At 46.4% G+C, this 17,788-nt stretch overlaps 1 protein-coding gene across 14 annotated transcripts in view; it reads right to left on the reverse strand.

The window, feature by feature from the left end:
* The window catches only part of UBR4 (ubiquitin protein ligase E3 component n-recognin 4), a 1,723,360-nt gene that overhangs the window by 1,040,356 nt on the left and 665,216 nt on the right, over positions 1–17,788 (reverse strand). For all 14 annotated transcript variants that reach the window (XM_086921716.1, XM_086921718.1, XM_086921717.1 and 11 more), the window contains exons 25-26: positions 10,917–11,074; positions 387–558 (exon numbers count right to left, since the gene is read on the reverse strand). In XM_086921716.1, coding sequence (XP_086777842.1) covers positions 387–558; positions 10,917–11,074 — 330 coding nt within the window. The remainder of the gene's footprint in view (positions 1–386; positions 559–10,916; positions 11,075–17,788) is intronic.

A 17,788-nucleotide genomic window follows, 5' to 3' on the forward strand; every position in this document is an offset into this window, starting at 1 on the left:
CTCAGCAGGGCATGGCTCTTCTAGTGATCTCTCTTAAAAGAGGGTAGGTAGCTCCAATGGGGCTGCAGACTGTTGACCCACCTGTAGCAAAATATGGACAGGATTTGAGAAAAATTAACTGCCTAGGGAGCCACATCTTCACAAAATCACACAAAGGACTTCCTGTCTTAGAATGTGTGTTGCCACAAAATGTTCCTCTCACCCGTTACATTTGGATGCTTCATTACTGCTTCGCCCAGGAGAATATAGCGAACATTAGGGAGGCTTTTTGGATCATCCAGAGGAGAAAATAGTCGTCATATTACAGTCACATAGCCTAATCCCTTGCTAACACAGAATACATGACTTTGATCATTTATTGATCTTAGTAATTTATGGTCACTCACCTTGGCCTTGGCAGGCAGGGTCTTTATCTCCTGAATAAGAAAACTGTCTGGTTTCACCATCACAACCAGTGGGATCCCTGTGGTCTGTTGAACACAGCACACTAATCCTGGATGGTTCATCACCTCAGACCATTGGCAAAGTGCCGGTGAGATCTTGCTCCCTCCGTTTGAACTTAAGAAAACAGATAGAGACTCAGAAAAAATGATCAGCCTGTAACAAATGTTCTTCAGCACGTCCATCTATTATACAGTCACTTCCAAATAACTGACTAACCTATCCTCCACTTAAAATGTACTTGCATGTTTCACTATACTAATTCAACACTAATCCTCTATGGGTCCTGGAGTAGCGTGCTACTTGCCGAAAAAGCGCTTTGACGCCTCGTCAGGGGTAGTAAGCGCTATATAAATGCAATTACAATACAATTACAATACTTGCTGGTTAGAGGATTACCCTTTATCATACAGAGACCCTCCAAGAGACTGTCATGACATTAGGGGAGTGGGCTAACTAAGCTATGACTGAATTGGCAAACCAACACTAGGGAAATGCAATTTAAACATTTAAACAGCCTATTAACAAGTGTCCCTCAGAGATTAAGAGGGAGACAAAGTGTCTTAAAAGTATTACTGTTTTGCAAAGGCAGACAATGCAGCTTAACCATGGCTGACGCTGTATACAAATGCTTATACACTCTAGATGTTTCAGCGTTATTCTAGCAACAATTAATAAATCATTGATCCCTCAACCACCTTCCTCAACTAAACACATGCTTGCAAATAAAGATATTATGCAAAAAATGGATTAATGCCAGACATACAGTCACCTCCTTCTAAAGAATCCCTTATAAATGTATGCAACGCCTGCACCCACTTTCATGGTATGCTTTATCATAGGGCCCATCATAAGTGGTGACTGTATGAGTAGCATTCATTCATCTTTGTGAGATATAGGATTGAACACGGAGGATGATTGATGAATTATTCCACTCCCCGCCTTGTAATGAGGGCGTAAATAAAAGTAATCATAAAAATGTTAATAATGAGGAGTCTCTCATGCTATTAAAGCAAACCTGGTGCTACTATGCTTATAGAATAAGTTACTTATCTTCGGTAACGTAGAGACAGGATCTAGCTGCAGACTCCTTATCATAGAATTCTTCATAGGCGCCAGACTGGATACGAACATTTTTGTACAGCAGTGCATCTGCGTGTTAGTAGTGGGCGTTGCGTAACGTCGTCCTTCAGATGGGACGCCTACAGAGTCCACATAAGCCCTCCTCCGACGAGCTGACGTCAGTTTCTTCTGTGACTACCATTTGCACTCAAAACGCAGAGCCACTTATAGAGACAGCATATGGAAACAGTGTGCAAAAAAGAAACAACATTTTGATAAACAAATAAAAAGACCTGAAAAGACGTATTAGAATGCCGAAAAGGGATCTTGAGGGCAACAGACTATTAGTTCCCTGAGCGGGGAGGCTGGGTGAGTCGTTAAGGAATCTGTGGCTAGATCTCTACCAGATAAGGTGTTACTGAAGGTAGATAACTTATTCATCTGATAGAGACATCTAGGCGCAGACTCCTTATCTTAGAATTAGAAATCCAGGCAACGCCATCTTTGGAGGTGGGTCAGTGGACTGAACTATTAAAACAAGATCCCTAAATAAGACTTGCAGGTCAAGGTAACTAAACTGTCTAAAAAATTACAGGCAAAGCAAAGAAGATGATCCACTAGAAGAATTGTGGGAAGCCCTCATGAGAAACATGTGGACAACATAACCCACAACAGAGGGATAAGGAAGCGTTGTAGAAAACATTTCATAAAAATAATACTATGTATCGCTGTCAAAGGCAATCAACCCATGACTGTACAAGGCTACGAAAACAAAGACATCAATCCATGCCACTAAAGGAGAGCATCAGCTCTATGACATAGATACCGAATGTGATCTAACCCTAATCCTCCACTCTGGAGCCAATGACATTAATCTCTACCACTGAATTAAATGAATAGCCCTTGGTCATGGAATCTAACACTCCCTGAGAACAGAGACGAAGAGGATTCTCAGATCTCACCCACAAAAAGAGAGAAAGAGTGCAAGAGAAAGACACCTCTACAACACCGAACAAAAGCATTATAAAAAGAAGCACAATAGATGGCAGAGACCCCTCTTAGACGGAGGAAACCCCTGCAGAGAGAAAAGCACCCTTTGGAACTACATAACGCATGAGCCCCTAGAATAAGGGAGTAGAATTGCATATAGCAACAAGAAGTAGTGCAGCAAGAAAGGCAGACATACACTCATCATGGTCATACTTGTAACATACACCTATATATACATGATCAATATGTATACAAATACAGAAATATTCACTTCTGCACACAAGACCATCAGAATTCCACGAGTATCCTCGTCCCCATCGGAAAGTGAACCCCCAGTCTCGCTCGACAGGCTGGAAGACAAACCACTGTAGGAACAAGAAACCCTCAAATAATATAAGTAGTCATTGAAAGGAAGATATAGACAACCAGTAATCATAAAACCATGTAAGAGTAGTGAGGGAGTGTGAGGAACATCACCCATCCCAGAAGAAAACAAGTTACTTACCTGTAACTTTGGTTCCCCAGTATTGGTAACTTTCATAGATTCCCATGCTTTGTATCATTCCCCGTCGTCGGAATGGGAGCCTCTGTAAATAAAAAATACCTAAGTAGTAAGCACAAAGTGAAAAAATAGGCCTAGGCCTCATCTCATTTTGTAGCTTATCCACCTCTTTTTGTAAAAGAGACCAAATTCTTGCAGTAGCCAATCAGAGCAGCCTCACCCCATAGAACCTTCCTGAGAGAGCCTCAGATTTTCGTAGCCGTTGTGAACAGCAACATCATTGGATAATAAGGCTGAGCTTTCCCAGGGGAGGAGGGTGGGCGCATGGGAATCTATGAAAGTTACCAATACTGAGGAACCAAAGTTACAGGTAAGTAACTTGTTTTCTTGCCCCAGTATTGGAACTTTCATAGATTCCCATGCTTTGTATCAGAATAGCTAGCAGTAAAGAGAAAAGCATATTTTGTAATATGTGTACCTGTAAAAGTCATACGTAATCCTAATAAGAAAACAGATACACATTTGCATCACAAAGCAGAACAATCACAAGTAATACAAAATATACAAAACAGGAAGGCGGGATAGAAAGGAAAGCTCACCGACTTATTGGAAAAGCTTCCTCAAAACCACCTGGCCCACTGCCGCATCCTCTTTCACAGAAGAATCGAAGCAGTAGTGGCGAGTGAAGGTGTGGACACTGCTCCATGTCGCCGCTCTACATATGTCCTTGATCGGGACACCTGAGAATAGCGCCTCTTGAACCCCTGAAGGGCACCTTGCGGTATTGTAAAGTTCCGAAGGACTTGGCCGTATCTATATCTTTCTTTATGCCCTGTAGGGCGTCATCCACGTGTTTGCCAAATAACATCTCCCCATTGTAAGGCAGATCCAGAATTTTATTTTGTACCTCCTGTCGAAACCACGTGGCTCGCAACCAACCCTGGCGTCTCAAAACTGCCGAGCCGGCTAGCGCTCGGAAGGCCGTAGATGCTATATCCATAGCGCAGTCGATTACCTCAGAAGAGGCTCGCTCCCCTTCCAGTAAGATCTTTCTGACCAAGTCCTTAGATGCATCCTGAAGTTCTTCCACAAACGGGGAGAGGTCACACCACATCTGGCGATCGTATCTCCCCAGAATCGCCAAAGCGTTAGCCGCCCTAACGAGGAGGCTGGCCATTGTGGAGAATCGTTTTCCAACATTGTCCAGACGCCTGCCCTCTTTATACTGTGGCGTTGTTAGCGGCGTGAATGGGTTCTTAGACTTACTCTGTGCGGCCTGGGAGATAACCGAATCCGGTTTTGGTTGACCTAGCAGACATGCCAGGCTGCCCTCCGGCGCCTTATATTTTTACTCCAGTCTGGGGAGAACTGGGAGGACCGTGGCCGGATTCTGCATAGCTTTTAAGCCTTCAGACCAATAATGGGGATTGAACATACTGACTTTCGGAATGGTTCTTTGAAGTCGTACAAAAAACATTCAGACTGGACTGTGGTAACTGGAAGACCAAATCTCTTGGATGGCCGTTCCATTAAGTTGTGAAAACCTCCAATATCTGCTGGAGGAGAGATTGCGGTATCAGGCCCTGTGACGTCTGGATCTCGAAGACCATCCTGATTCCAGTCTATATTCTGATCTTGGTCAGGGTCCACTTGCTGATCTACATCAGATGAGGCATTATCATCATCCGTATCATCCCGAATGGGCACCACCTCTTGTGGATGCTCTACAGGCTCTGGGTCACGCCCTCTTGAAGGCAAAGAGTGTTCTGCCAATGGTTGAGGTAACTGAGGTGGAAGTGTAGGAGGGCGTACTTGTTGAACCTCCTGTGGAGCAGGAAAACGCCTCCGATAGTCCTGCAACATTAACTGTAGATCAGAGATGAGAGTGGATGGCATCGCTACCATATTCTGCTGAGACTGACGTGGAGGTTTCTGCAAAGGAACCTGCATGTGAGGCCTCTCGTGTTGGTCATAATAGTCTTGTGGAACATAGTGTTGCTTCATTTCACCTTCCTCCTGTAATTTGACTTGTAAGTCAGATGGGCTATAAGCCGGTCCGTAATCGCTATAGGCCTCTTCTTCAGAGTCCTCATCCAGCAATAGGGTAGGAGGTAACCGTGTAACTCGCCGTGGAGATGTCATTTCTGGTGTTATTTGTCTTTTTCTGTGAGAAATTGCAAGTTTCCCAGTCGACGACGTCGTCGAAGGAAACGTCGTCGACGGTTGAATCTTCAAAGACTGTTTCGTCGACGGAGGCGCCGACGAAGAACCTGCGCTCGTCTTTGAAGTCTGAATCGTCGACGGGGAGAGGGTCATCATCGACGATGGCTGGATCGTCGTCGACGGAACTCGTTGTCAGCATCATGGTCACAGGTGTCGTCGACATGGTAGTCCTCGTAGTTGTCGCGACTCTCGTCGTCATCGTGGAAAAAGTCATTTTTGTCGACGACAAACAGGCATCAGGCTTCTTAAACGTCGTCGACGGCGCAGTTGCCGTCGTCGCCATCGTCGATGAGCCCGTCGACGAGGCCAATTTTACAGACAAGTCTTTCTTGACAGAAATCGTCGACGTACCTGTGGTTTTCATCATCGACGAACGCTGTTTCTTGTCTGAAACAATCTCCTGAGGCGCAGTAGAAGGCTTTTTCACCCATATTTCCTTGTCAGAGGGTGGTGAAGTCACAGGGACGATCTTTTTAGCCTTTTTTTGAAGGTTGCGACTCCTCAGCCTGTCCCTGCCTCTCCTTTTCACCGCGGTGAGGAGATTTTGGGGAAGCAGGCCTATGAGACCTATCAGAGGTCCCAGGCAAGGCCTTGACATGGGGCTCATCAGATGTAGTAGGGGGGAGATCTACCCCTCTTCGATTTTCTAGATGACACCCTCGAAGAGGAGCCCTCACTGTCTGAAGACAGAACTTCCTTGCGGTCCTTCATTTTTTGTAGCCAAGTCAGGAGGCGTCCCTCTCTGTCCCTCAAGGTCTTGGTGGAGAAGGTTCTGCAAATCTTGCAGTCAGTGGCCTTATGATCAGGATATAAGCAGTATATGCAGTCTTCATGTTTTTCTTCAACAAACAACCTCTTTTTGGAGCAAGTAGCACAGGCTCTAAAAAGTGCTTTCTTTTCTTTGTCAGACATGACGAAACACAGGCAAAGTTGTAGAAAAATACTAGAAGTTGAGAAAAATTGAGAAGAACTCAATGGAGACTCCCTTGCACAACATGCAGTAGAAAATCTGAGGCTCTCTCAGGAAGGTTCTATGGGTGAGGCTGCTCTGATTGGCTACTGCAAGAATTTGGTCACTTTTACAAAAAGAGGTGGATAAGCTACAAAATGAGATGAGGCCTAGGCCTATTTTTTCACTTTGTGCTTACTACTAAGGTATTTTTTATTTACAGAGGCTCCCATTCCGACGACGGGGAATGATACAAAGCATGGGAATCTATGAAAGCTCCAATACTGGGGCAACAACCATGACCATCGCGTATAAGCAAACCTCACCGCCTGACAAAGCTACCAAGAGGCGGATATCCAAAAAGAAAAAAGAAATTAAAAAACAGCAGCTGAAAAACCTCCTGCCATAAAGGAAAATAAGGCCATCAGCAAGTTCTAATAGGCTGTAGTTGAAATAAAGGCAAACACACAACAGGCTCTTATCAATCAATGATTTCAGGTAGCCAATTCTGACTAACAATCGACAAGAGATGAAGCATCACCGTCATTAAGGTAGAAAGCCCTAGGAAACGGAAAGGTGGATGGCAGTGACAGTGCCACCATAAGGACTGAGGCAAGAAAGTAATGTCCTAGCCTGTGACACAATATATCCTTTACTAAGTAAGGAAATACAGACTTCGTTCCCTGAAGGAAAAAAGGGAAGGAGAAGAAACAAATTTGTCCAATGAGGCGAAATTCATAATTAAGGTAGAAAATGTTTAATAGACCTTTAGGGGACAAAATCTCTCTCACATCCCATTAGGAGGGAAAAAACCTCCAGGGAAAGGAATGTAAGGAAAATCTCTGCTTCCTTAAATACGGAGATAGGAACTATAATGTTAAAGTAACACATTCAGAAGGAAATCTTAGATGAAAATTAGCCACCAATCATCAACAATGAGGAGTAAGATGGCGACATCTAGGGACAACTAGACAGTAAGAAAATGCCCTTATTGCAAGCAGCATTGGTAAATGACCAATGTCTATGAAAAACAAGAAATATAAAGCATTCCAGATACTAGAAGAAATTACATCCGCCCAGAAAGGAGGAAGAGAAAGGTGATAAGGACAAAACACAGTTGCACCAAACAAATGACATCTCTAGGCAGAGGTGAGATCTGAAACACTGCATTAGACAGACTTTCAACACTCATAGCCGCTTGTCAAAAAAAACTTGCTGCCAAAACAAAAGCAACACAAAACTGCCATAAAAAGTCCAGGTCAAGACTAAATCCTATCGAGCAATGGATTCTGCATCTCTCCCCAAAACTTCCCATATGGAACTAAGATAGTGAATGCTAAAAATACCCCATGGCTAAAAGAAGGAGAAATAAACAATTCACTGGTGCGTAGCACGATTACTAACGCACCATGTTCAAACATAGATAACTGAAATCCAGATAACGGAACTTATCCATACAGAGGCAAACTCAAAGTGCCCACCATGCATAACAAGGATAATCTCTGCAAAGCAGGGAACAAGGTCACAGTGTATCCACACAACTCTAGATACTCATGATAGAAAAAGCACTCTGGTAGAAACCCAGTCCTTGCAAAAAAACTGGTCAGTATGGGTGTACATAAAGTTACAAAATAGCATATGTTCCAGATTATTGGAAATATAACCTGTCGGTGACAACAACTGAACAAAATTACCTGCAGTAAGCAGGAATACCTCACCGGGTATCACCCTATAAAGGGAAGTTTGAATGGAAAAGCCAATGGGTGTCACCACATGAATGGCTCTTACTGGAATGGAAGGTTTCCTCATATAAACCATTACAAGAAAACGAGGAAACTGTCAGCAGGGTTAAGACTCAGCTGCACCCCAACTAGCTCTTAATCTCCGCAAAGCAGAGACAGCATGGCCACCAAAAAGGCATATGCCATGAAAAGGCATATCGAACAAAGTAGTTTGAACAGCATCTGAGAATCCGAAGTGCGCAACCAGGCACGACGACAGAGTGCTACTGGAGAGGCCATTGCCCAACATACACACTCAGTAGTGTCCATACCACAATGAATAATCAGTTTACTCACCTGCCGGCTGTCACATACCAATGGGACGAGAAAGTTCTGTGTCTCCTCCGGAAGTGAGTGCACCAGGCCCTCTATTGAGCCCCGTTATGCATAGGATAAGCATCCAAGGACACAAGAGGCATTGAGAGAATGCAGTGCTGAACGTGTGGAGGGAAAAATATTCCTGCCACAGCTACCCAATTTCTTGGCCTCCCATTTTGGGGAGACAACAGGGAACTTATCAATATTTGAGCGCCAAGGCAGCCTGCACCACAAAACTATGATGAGTTGGATGCCTAAGAATACACATTGGATCTCTTGGGGTCTGCCAGTGTCTGTGAAAAAATGAATGATCCACAGGGGCCCAGTTTCAGGCTTAGACTAGGCCCAACAGAATATCATAAAGAGCTGTGCTAAGAGAAAGCCCTGACTCTACTGATTGGTTCTGAAAAAAGACTCCAAGCAATGGATCTGTTGTCCATTCTACAGAGGGAAGAGATATCTCCAGAATGGTAGAAATCCGTTGGAGTATATTCGCTTTAAAGGAGCCCACTTCTGTCCCCAAACTAGAAGTTAACAGAAGGCCTGAGGCTGGAGAAGACTACAAACCACTATCTTCCAATAATGCAACTAACCATCTAGACTCAATAGGAGGTTGAATTGTATCAGAAACTGGCGGGAAACTCTCCATTACCCCCAACATCATGTTTCAACGCAGGAAAAGCAGGAGGAAGGAAGCACGGACGGGTCCACCCATGCAGCATCCGATGCTGAAGAGTTGACTCCTCGGCTTCAGCATTGAAAGATGGTGGAACATCTAACGGCACTGACAACACAGTCAAAGGCATCCGGTCAGACCCTGACGTCATTGCCAGGAGGACCAGACCCCGAAGGTGGTAACCCCGAAGGGCTGTGCACCGGAATCGGAACAGATTTGAAATCCAGTAACCGGACAGACGCAGAGGGCACCCGCGAGGAAACAGTCACGGTGTTGTGCATCTCCTTGGGGCCTAAGTGCATGCCAGGGGAAGGTGAGCACCCAAAAAAACCATAGAGAGAGCTGTAATAGTCTCTTATATGGGTCAGAGTTATCCCACCACCAGGGTAGGTTAGGAGGCGCAGGGTAGACTCATGCACCGAGACTTCAGCCGAAGACTGTTGGCAGACCTCATGTGACGAAGTCGGTCAACGTTGTGACTTTGATCGCTTGCGTAGAGACTCCCCTTTAGATTTTGAGGAAGAGTGACATCCACAAGAATGGCTCCTGGATCTGACTTGCTGCCTGTCCTTGAAGCACGAAGAGGGCAGAGGCCGAGGGGACATTTTTGAAGTCTGCAACAACTGCGCTTCAAGAAGCTTCATCCGACGTTCTTTCAGCGCCTTCAGTCGAAGCCATTGACATGAATCGCACTCCTCGGAGTAATGGTGCTCTCCTAAGAACCACATACAAGTAGAATGGTACTGTGGCCGACATTTGCTGTCCACAGAACAACAAGGTTTAAACCCGGATGACTAGAAAAGGCACACTGTTCTTTTGACAAAATTGTCGAGATAGCCCAGAAAAAACACACAAAAAAAAAGCCAGAGGAACTACTGATTGGATCCGCGTTGTAAGGGCAGAAAAGAAGAAACTGATGTCAGCGCATCGGAGGGGGGCTTGTATCGACTCCGTTGAATTCACATCCAGAAGAAGATGTCGCTACAGGGTCGCTCGAAGCCCACATCTGACGCGCAGAGGTACTACTGTACAAACATTTCCTGTCTCGGCCTACGCAGGCCGAGACCTAAAAAGCACACCTAGTGGACCAAGATTTAGCTTTCTGTCAAATTTGGTGGAAGTCCGTTCAGCGGTCCGGTCTGTAGTCGTGTTTAAAATCCCTATAGTAAATTGCATGGGAAAACGTGTTTTCCTTGGCCTCGCTTGATGAATCACCCTGAAACTTTCCAGACAGCAGCTGGAGTGACTGATGAACTAGTTTTAAACATTTCATGAAGATTCTTCAAATGGAGCTAAAATGATTGGCAAAACAAAAAATTTTCTTCCTATGGAAACTAGGTACTAAACAGAACTACCTACTGGTGACTGTGCTAAGTGTGGGGCGTGGCCTTGACACACAAGAGGCAAAGCCTTGATTGAACCAGTCTCCATCTGCTTCCCCCATCCAAGGTAACAAATAGCATATTATACTCCATACATCTGCATGTATGCTTTATGCTGTGGTATGTTTTAATGTTTACTTGTTCGAACAAAAGTTATTTAACAAAAAACAGTTGTGCAGTATGATACCATCGTACTGAAGAGAACCCATGACAATGAGGGCAATTGAGTCTGGGTGTAAAGTAAATGTTACCTGCAAACTGTTTTTCTCACGTCAAATAATTTACTGTACTTTAGTAAACTCTAATTTGACCTTTGCACTGCAGTAATACACGTCAATGTGTGCTTTTTGGAATAGTTGCGCTAAATAACGGGTTTTATCAGGCAACAATTATTCTTAATTTCTATGACACAAACACATATATAACATTTACTAGCTAAATAACAGCCACATTCAAGCATATTAATTTGGTTAAGGAAAATCAAGCTAAATCAAATGACAAGTGAGGCAACCTTGATAATATAAAAGGTCTTGTTATTTTATTTACCCCTGGTAGGAAGATACAGTTACGCAGCACAGTAAGGGTTTCTCACCTCTTTACGTTTATGGAGAAGAGCCGCAGAACCTCCAGGGAGGACCGGTTTATAGTGGCAGCAAAAGATTTTCCCTGAGAATAACTGAAGAACAACATCTGTAGGACATGGGAGTAATATACAGACACCCCTCCTCCGGCAACCTGACCATTGCTGTCCTGGGGGAGAGAAGAATTCATCAAAGTCATGCCATTATTCCCATTATGCTACATAGAAGTACATAACACCAGATACACAAGAGAGAGAATATAAGTAGGTGAGAAATAGGAGTACAGAGCAAAGGGAGGTAAATGATGGCTGGTTTAATGATTAGCGAATGAGAAAAAGCAAGGAGATAATAGGGGATACAAAGGAGAAATGTGCATGCTAGGAAGAAAAACAGAACAGCATGGGATGCATTAGTGTTGAAAGGATTAGGGAAGAAAGGAGTAGCTGATATTTAGTTAAGACATGTCAGCACTGAAAATCACTTGTGACAATGGTCTGGCTAGACAATGGATGCATGTGTAATTTTGAGTTCGGGCTGGGGCAATCATTCGTAACGGTTTCATTATTGCTCTCACTGTCGGAGGACGTGACATCTGGAAAAGGCGATGACCCACGGAAAGTTCATCACACACACATCGCTGCTGTAGGCTTTCCCTCCACATTAACTGAACGTCTCTTAAGAAATGTCTGTAGCAGACACAGATGTGATTTATTAGCACTGATCCTGAAACCCAGTTAGTGGAGAAAAACAATCATCTGCCAAGTGTGTGAGCTAGTGAGCATGACATGATCCCTTTATCAGTCAGTGATCCAAGTTTGATTGTACATTAGGTGTGCTGCCAATACAGCTAGACAAAGTAAATGTTTAAAAAAAGAATCAAGCTGAACAGTACGACTTTGAAAATGTAATGTGTTCCACTTACCTATAGTACTAGCAATGCACCTGATTTATTATTAAGATGTGAAAATGTGAATCTTTAAGGTTTAATGTTGCCATATAATCTACTGTTAGAAATCCACTGGCATCTTGTAAGGTGACCATTTTGAAATTCTTCAATCAGAAGCAGCCTCTCAATAAGGCCATTTGTGTTTTGTGATTTTTTGAATAAGGAAAAATAGTGAGTTTTCCCCTTGTAATGGCTGAGTGACAGGCACTCCTTAAATAACCACTTAATTTATTTTTAGAAGTGCTTGCACTTCTTTTAAAAGGTTTCCATGTTCCCTGTTTATCTTGTGATGGCACGGTGGAATATTTTAGGTACTGTGTGAATCTCTACACAACAGCAGTGCACGATGGTGGATAACAGCCGCCAATATGAGCTCATGACCTACCAGTTCAAAAGGTATAACTCCCAGCCCTCCCCTGACCAGTGTTAGAGGGCTGAAAAGCTGGTTGCTGCTTGGTAGCAGATGTACGTTTGCCCTTGCCTCTACCACTTCAACACAAGGTGACTCTGCTAGATCAACCTTGGTGACCTGCTGTCCTTCAGGTGAAAGCTATTGATTTAGTGCCTGGTGCTACGCGGACATTCCTCTGGTGCTGGTGTTTGTGCCCTACAAAATTCTGACCCTGATCTCCAGTGCTGACAGATACATCCTTAGCAGTCTTCCTTGATTTATTTTTATTTTTTACAAATCTCTCTGTCAAGCAGTTGAAAGCACAAGTTATTACTTGTGTAACGATATATCTGTAAGAGACATTAGTTAGTGATAGATTGCTTACCTTAGAATAATCCCCAGGCGTCAGACTGGATCCGGAAAGTTTTGCTTAGCAGTACCCCTGCGCGTCGGTAGGTGGCGTTGTGCGGCTCCGCGTCCGTCACTGGCGTCGTCAGCGCCGTGATGACGTCACAGAGACTACTTAGGCACCACCCATGCGCGCTGACGTCAGTTCTGTACACAACTTTCGGTGCCGAAACGCAGAGCCATGAAACTGACCGTTGGTGCATAAAACTAGGGCCCTAAAAGGAGATGACCTAAACCCTAGTAATCAGTTCGCAGAACGGGGAGGATGGGTGGGGTGGTAAGGAATCTATCACTAACTAATGTCTCAGACAGATGTATTGTTACACAAGTAGTAACTTGTGCATCTGAAAAAGACACGCTATTGATAGATTCCTTATCTTAGAATAGATATCCCAGCAATACCAACCCCGGTGATGGGTCTGCGAACAGGATTACACCAGAAAGTCATGGAGCACCGAACGGCCAAAGAAGCTGTCTCTCTGGACCTGACTGTAAAGGCAGTAGTGTTTGGTAAACGTGTGCAGCGAGGCCCACATAGCTGCCTGACAAATATCCTGCAGGGGAACGCCGCGTCCCAAGGCAGTAGTGGCTGCAGTCGCCCTGGTCGAATGGGCACGCAACCCCACAGGAGGCTCCTTCTTGGCCAGAAAGTAACATGCTTTGATGCACAGAATGACCCACCGGGAAATGGTCCGTTTGTGCACAGCCCGATCTTTTTTGGCGCCCACGTAGCCAACAAAGAGCTGATCATCCACCCGGAACTGTTGTGTCCGCTGTAGATAGAAAGCAAGGGAACGTTTTGGGTCCAGACGGTGGAGCCTCTCCTCTTCCCTGGAAGGAGGCGGAAAGAAGGTTGGCAAAGTGATGGTCTTCCAAAGTGGAAGGGCATGACAACCTTTAGAAAGAAAGAAGGACGGGTCCTCAAAACCACCATGTCCGGATGAACGGAAAGGAAAGGAGGTGTCGAAGAAAGGGCCTGGAGCTCACTCACTCTTCTGACAGAGGTGAAAGCAATCAGGAAAGCTGTCTTAAGAGTAAGAAGACGTAAAGGACAGTTATGAAAAGGCTCAAAGGGAGCGCACAGCAGAAAAGTCAAGACAAGAATCAAGTCCCATTGAGGCATTACGAAGGGCACGGGAGGAAACATGTGGGTAATGCCCTTGAGAAAGCGGTTAAAAACAGGGGACTTAAAAAGAGAAGGTTAATCAGGAAGCCACAGAAAGGCGGAGATGGCAGAAAGATAACCCTTGATAGTGCCCAGAGTAGAGCCCTGCTGGGCCAAGGAAAGAAAGAACAGAAGAACTTCAGAAAGAGGGACAGAAAGGGGATCCACAGACTTGAAAAAAAAAGCCTGATCCAGCAGCCGAAGGGAGGCAGAGATGGCTGAAAGGTAGCCCTCGATAGTGCCCATAGCAGAGCCCTGCTGGGCTACAGAAAGAAGGAACAAGAATACTTTAGAAAGAGGAGCAGAAAGGGGATCCACAGCCTTTGCTGTGCACCATGCCACAAACTTGTTCCACCTGCAGGCGTATACCGTTTTTGTGGAGGAACGCCTGGCTGCCAGAATGACATCTAAATACAAGAAACCTGGGGTCTATCATCAAGACAAAGGTGTGTCTAAAGCCATACATAGTGTCAAACAACTGAATAACTGTGCGGTAATTAAATGGTCTAGTTATATAGAGTATAGTAAACTGCAACTTTAGGTGAAATCCAATGTCCAGAGATGGATTACCATCAAAATCTTGTTGGTGATGTAGTTTTCTCATGTGGTCATCCACAGGGCTAGGCTGGTGTGTCTCTAGAGAAAGTGACATTAAAAAAGAATAGAGGACTCACGGTAAACTTTAATGAGTGAAGAACCTCTTTCAATTTAAAAACCAGAACAGCGCAAAAACAGCAGTATAAACAAATGACTAATTTAGGGCCCTAAAGCAGTCATTTGTTTATACTGCTGTTCTGGTTTTTAAATTGAAAGTGGTTCTTCACTCATTAAAGTTTACCGTGAGTCCTCTATTCTTTTTTAATGTCACTTTCTCTTCACACCTTCACTCTTTGCACTGCACCTTTTTCCAATTGGTGATCCCACGCATGGTCGGCTAGTGACTGCGGGCGTGACCCCAGTCCTGACAGGCTGTCCTGGTAGTAGTCTCAATTGATCTAGAGACACACCAGCCTAGCCCTGTGGATGACCACATGAGAAAACTACATCACCAACAAGATTTTGATGGTAATCCATCTCTGGACATTGGATTTCACCTAAAGTTGCTGGTGGTTCCATGCGTTGGTTTACTATACTCTATATAACTAGACCATTTAATTACCGCACAGTTATTCAGTTGTTTGACACTATGTATGGCTTTAGACACACCTTTGTCTTGATGATAGACCCCCAGGTTTCTTGTATTTAGATATTGTATTAGGGGAAATTACCTGGGCCGGTCTTTAAATTCCCTTAGACCCTCCAACCCCCATCTTTGTATTTGTGCCAGAATGACATCTCAGACTTCGGGAAGAACATCGAAAGCTGTCAACTGTCACCGCTCAATCTCCACGCACAGAGGTGGAGGCTGGACAGGTTCGGATGGAGGACCGTCCCCTGCTGCTGCGACAGAAGAAACTCCCGAAGAGGCAGTCGGATCAGGGGATCAATCGCCATCATGCTGAGTAGCTTGGGATACCAGTATCTTCGTGCCCAGTCCGGAGTCAGAAGAATGGCTTGGGCCCGGTCGTGCCAAATCTTCCTCAGCACTCTGGGCAAAAGTGGTATTGGCGGAAAGGTGTACAATACATCGCAACTCCACTCGCGATGAAAAGCGTCGCCTGGCGAGTGCCACTTTGGAAATTCCAACGCGCAGAAGTTATGACATTGCGCGTTCTCTTATGTGGCAAATGGATCTAACCAAGGCTCTCCCCATGCTGAAAGAAACCTTGCGCCACGTTCGAGTTCAGACGCCATTCGTGATCCATCAAGCACCGGCGGCTGGGTTTGTCCACCTTGGCGTTCAGAGAACCTGCCTGGTGCAACCACCAAGGTAGTGCCTTGATGTTCCAGCCATGTCCAGAGGCGCAGAGCCTCCTGACATAGGGTCCACGACCCCACCCCACCCTGTTTGTTGCAATACCACATGTCAGGGGAAGGAATGCCTTCAGTGCAAGCGGATCGCCCGCAGCTCCAGGAGGTTGCTTTGGGGCCGGGACTCCGCCGGAGACCAGAGGACTCTGATCTCCGCCTCTCCCATGTGACTTCCCCATCCCAGAAGGAACGCATCCGTCTCCACTGTGGGCTCCGGTTGGGGGAGGGAGAGGGATCTGCCACTGACCCAGTCGCGATTGGTGAGCCACCACTGCGACTGTTGGTCAGCGCCCCCCGAGGTCTGGACGAGATCGGGCAGGGTGCCCTGATACTGTGCCCACTGGAACTTCAGGTCCAACTGCAGAGCCCGCATATGCCATCTGGCATGCGTCACCAGTAGGATGCAGGAGGCCATCAGACCCAGAAGCCGGAGGGTCATCCTGACTGAAAACCGGGAGAGAGGCTGAAAGAGCATAGGCGTCCTGCAAGTCCAATGCTACCATCCAGTCTCCAGGGTCCAGGGCAGTCAGGACCTGAGCCAGAGTCAGCATCTTGAACTATTCCTTCCGGAGGAAGTGATTGACGTCTCGGAGGTCCAAGATGGGATGCAGGCCCCCCTTGTCCTTCTTGGGGACCAGAAAGAAGTGGGATTAACAACCACTCCCTACTTCCGGATCGGGAACGTACTCAATGGCCCCCATGGCCAGGAGGGCCATGATTTCCTGACGGAGAAGAGACAAATGATCCCCCGACATGCAGTGGCACAGAGGTGGCATGGCTGGAGGGGAGGACAGAAAGGGGAGCGAGAAACCCTGGCAGATTATCTGCAGCACCCACATGTCCCATGAGATTTCGAACCAGTGGTGGAGGTGACAAACCCTGCCTCCTACCGGCATGTGGTGCCCCCGGAAGCTCGGATTAGGAAGGCTTGGAGGTGGAAGCAACGGGTGTGGAGGTGGACTGACCCACCCGCTGGTTACCAGACCCGCCCCTGCAGAAGCGGCGTCCGTGGCCAAGCTGAGGTAGGTTCTGTGCAGGCTTTGCTGAGGAGCGCGTCTGGGCGCCTTTACCCTGGCCACGAAAGGAACGAAACCCAGGCATGGCAGAGCTCTTTGTGGAAAGACCCAAAGACTTAGCCGTGGCCGTTGAGTCTTCAAAGTGCTCCAGGGCACTGTCCGCCTTGTCGCCAAAGAGGCGAGAGCCATCAAAGGGCATGGCCATGAGCGAGTTCTGGACATCAACCGCGAACCCTGTAGACCGGAACCAGGCATGGTGCTGCATCGCCACAGTCGTGGAAATCGCCCTCAACAAGAAATCACTTGGGAAAGGACGGCCTGGACTTCTTCAGAACACTAAGGCAGGATCTCTGCTACCGTATCCCACACTGCGTGGAAGTAACGGCCAAATAAGCAGGCGGTATTAACCGAACGTACCCCCAAGCTGGCAGAGGAGAACAACATCTTGCTATATTGGTCCAGCTTCTTAGAGTCCTTATCCAGCAGAGCCGTGGGAAAGGCACTCTGACGTCGAGGCCTGAATGACAAGGCTCTCAGGCGTGGGATGAGTGGTCAAGAAGGCAGGGTCACAAGGCGCCGGTTGATGACTCCTAGCGACGTTCTTATCTACCGGTGCTCCCGAGGTCAGCCGCAACCAAGTGCCCAAGAGGACTTCGGTAAGGGCCTCATTGAAAGGGAGCAGCGGTTCCAGCGACACAGACGCCGTCTGCAGTACCTCCGTAAGGAGGTTGGGATGGAGAGTCTCCGCAGCTCGCCGAATTACCGTAGTGTAGGAAGCGCCCTCCTCCATTGTAGGCGGAGGTGAGGCAAACCAAGGGTCAGAAGACACATCAAGGTCACACGCATCTTAAAGATCATCAACACAATCCTGCTTTGAGTCAAACTGCCGCACAAGGGGGTCCTCGGAGCCGTCCCAGTCCTCATCCGGCTCCGGGGTAGAAGGAGCCGGCCGCGGCGGCAGGGCCGGAGCTAGAGTGGGGGCCAGTGGCGCGAGGAGCGGCGCCGGCCGGGGCCGAACCGGAGCCGCAACCCAATATGGATCCCAG

This window comes from Lissotriton vulgaris, chromosome 5 (genome assembly GCF_964263255.1).
Source record: "Lissotriton vulgaris chromosome 5, aLisVul1.2, whole genome shotgun sequence".
In the NCBI taxonomy this organism is placed as follows: Eukaryota; Metazoa; Chordata; class Amphibia; order Caudata; family Salamandridae; genus Lissotriton; species Lissotriton vulgaris.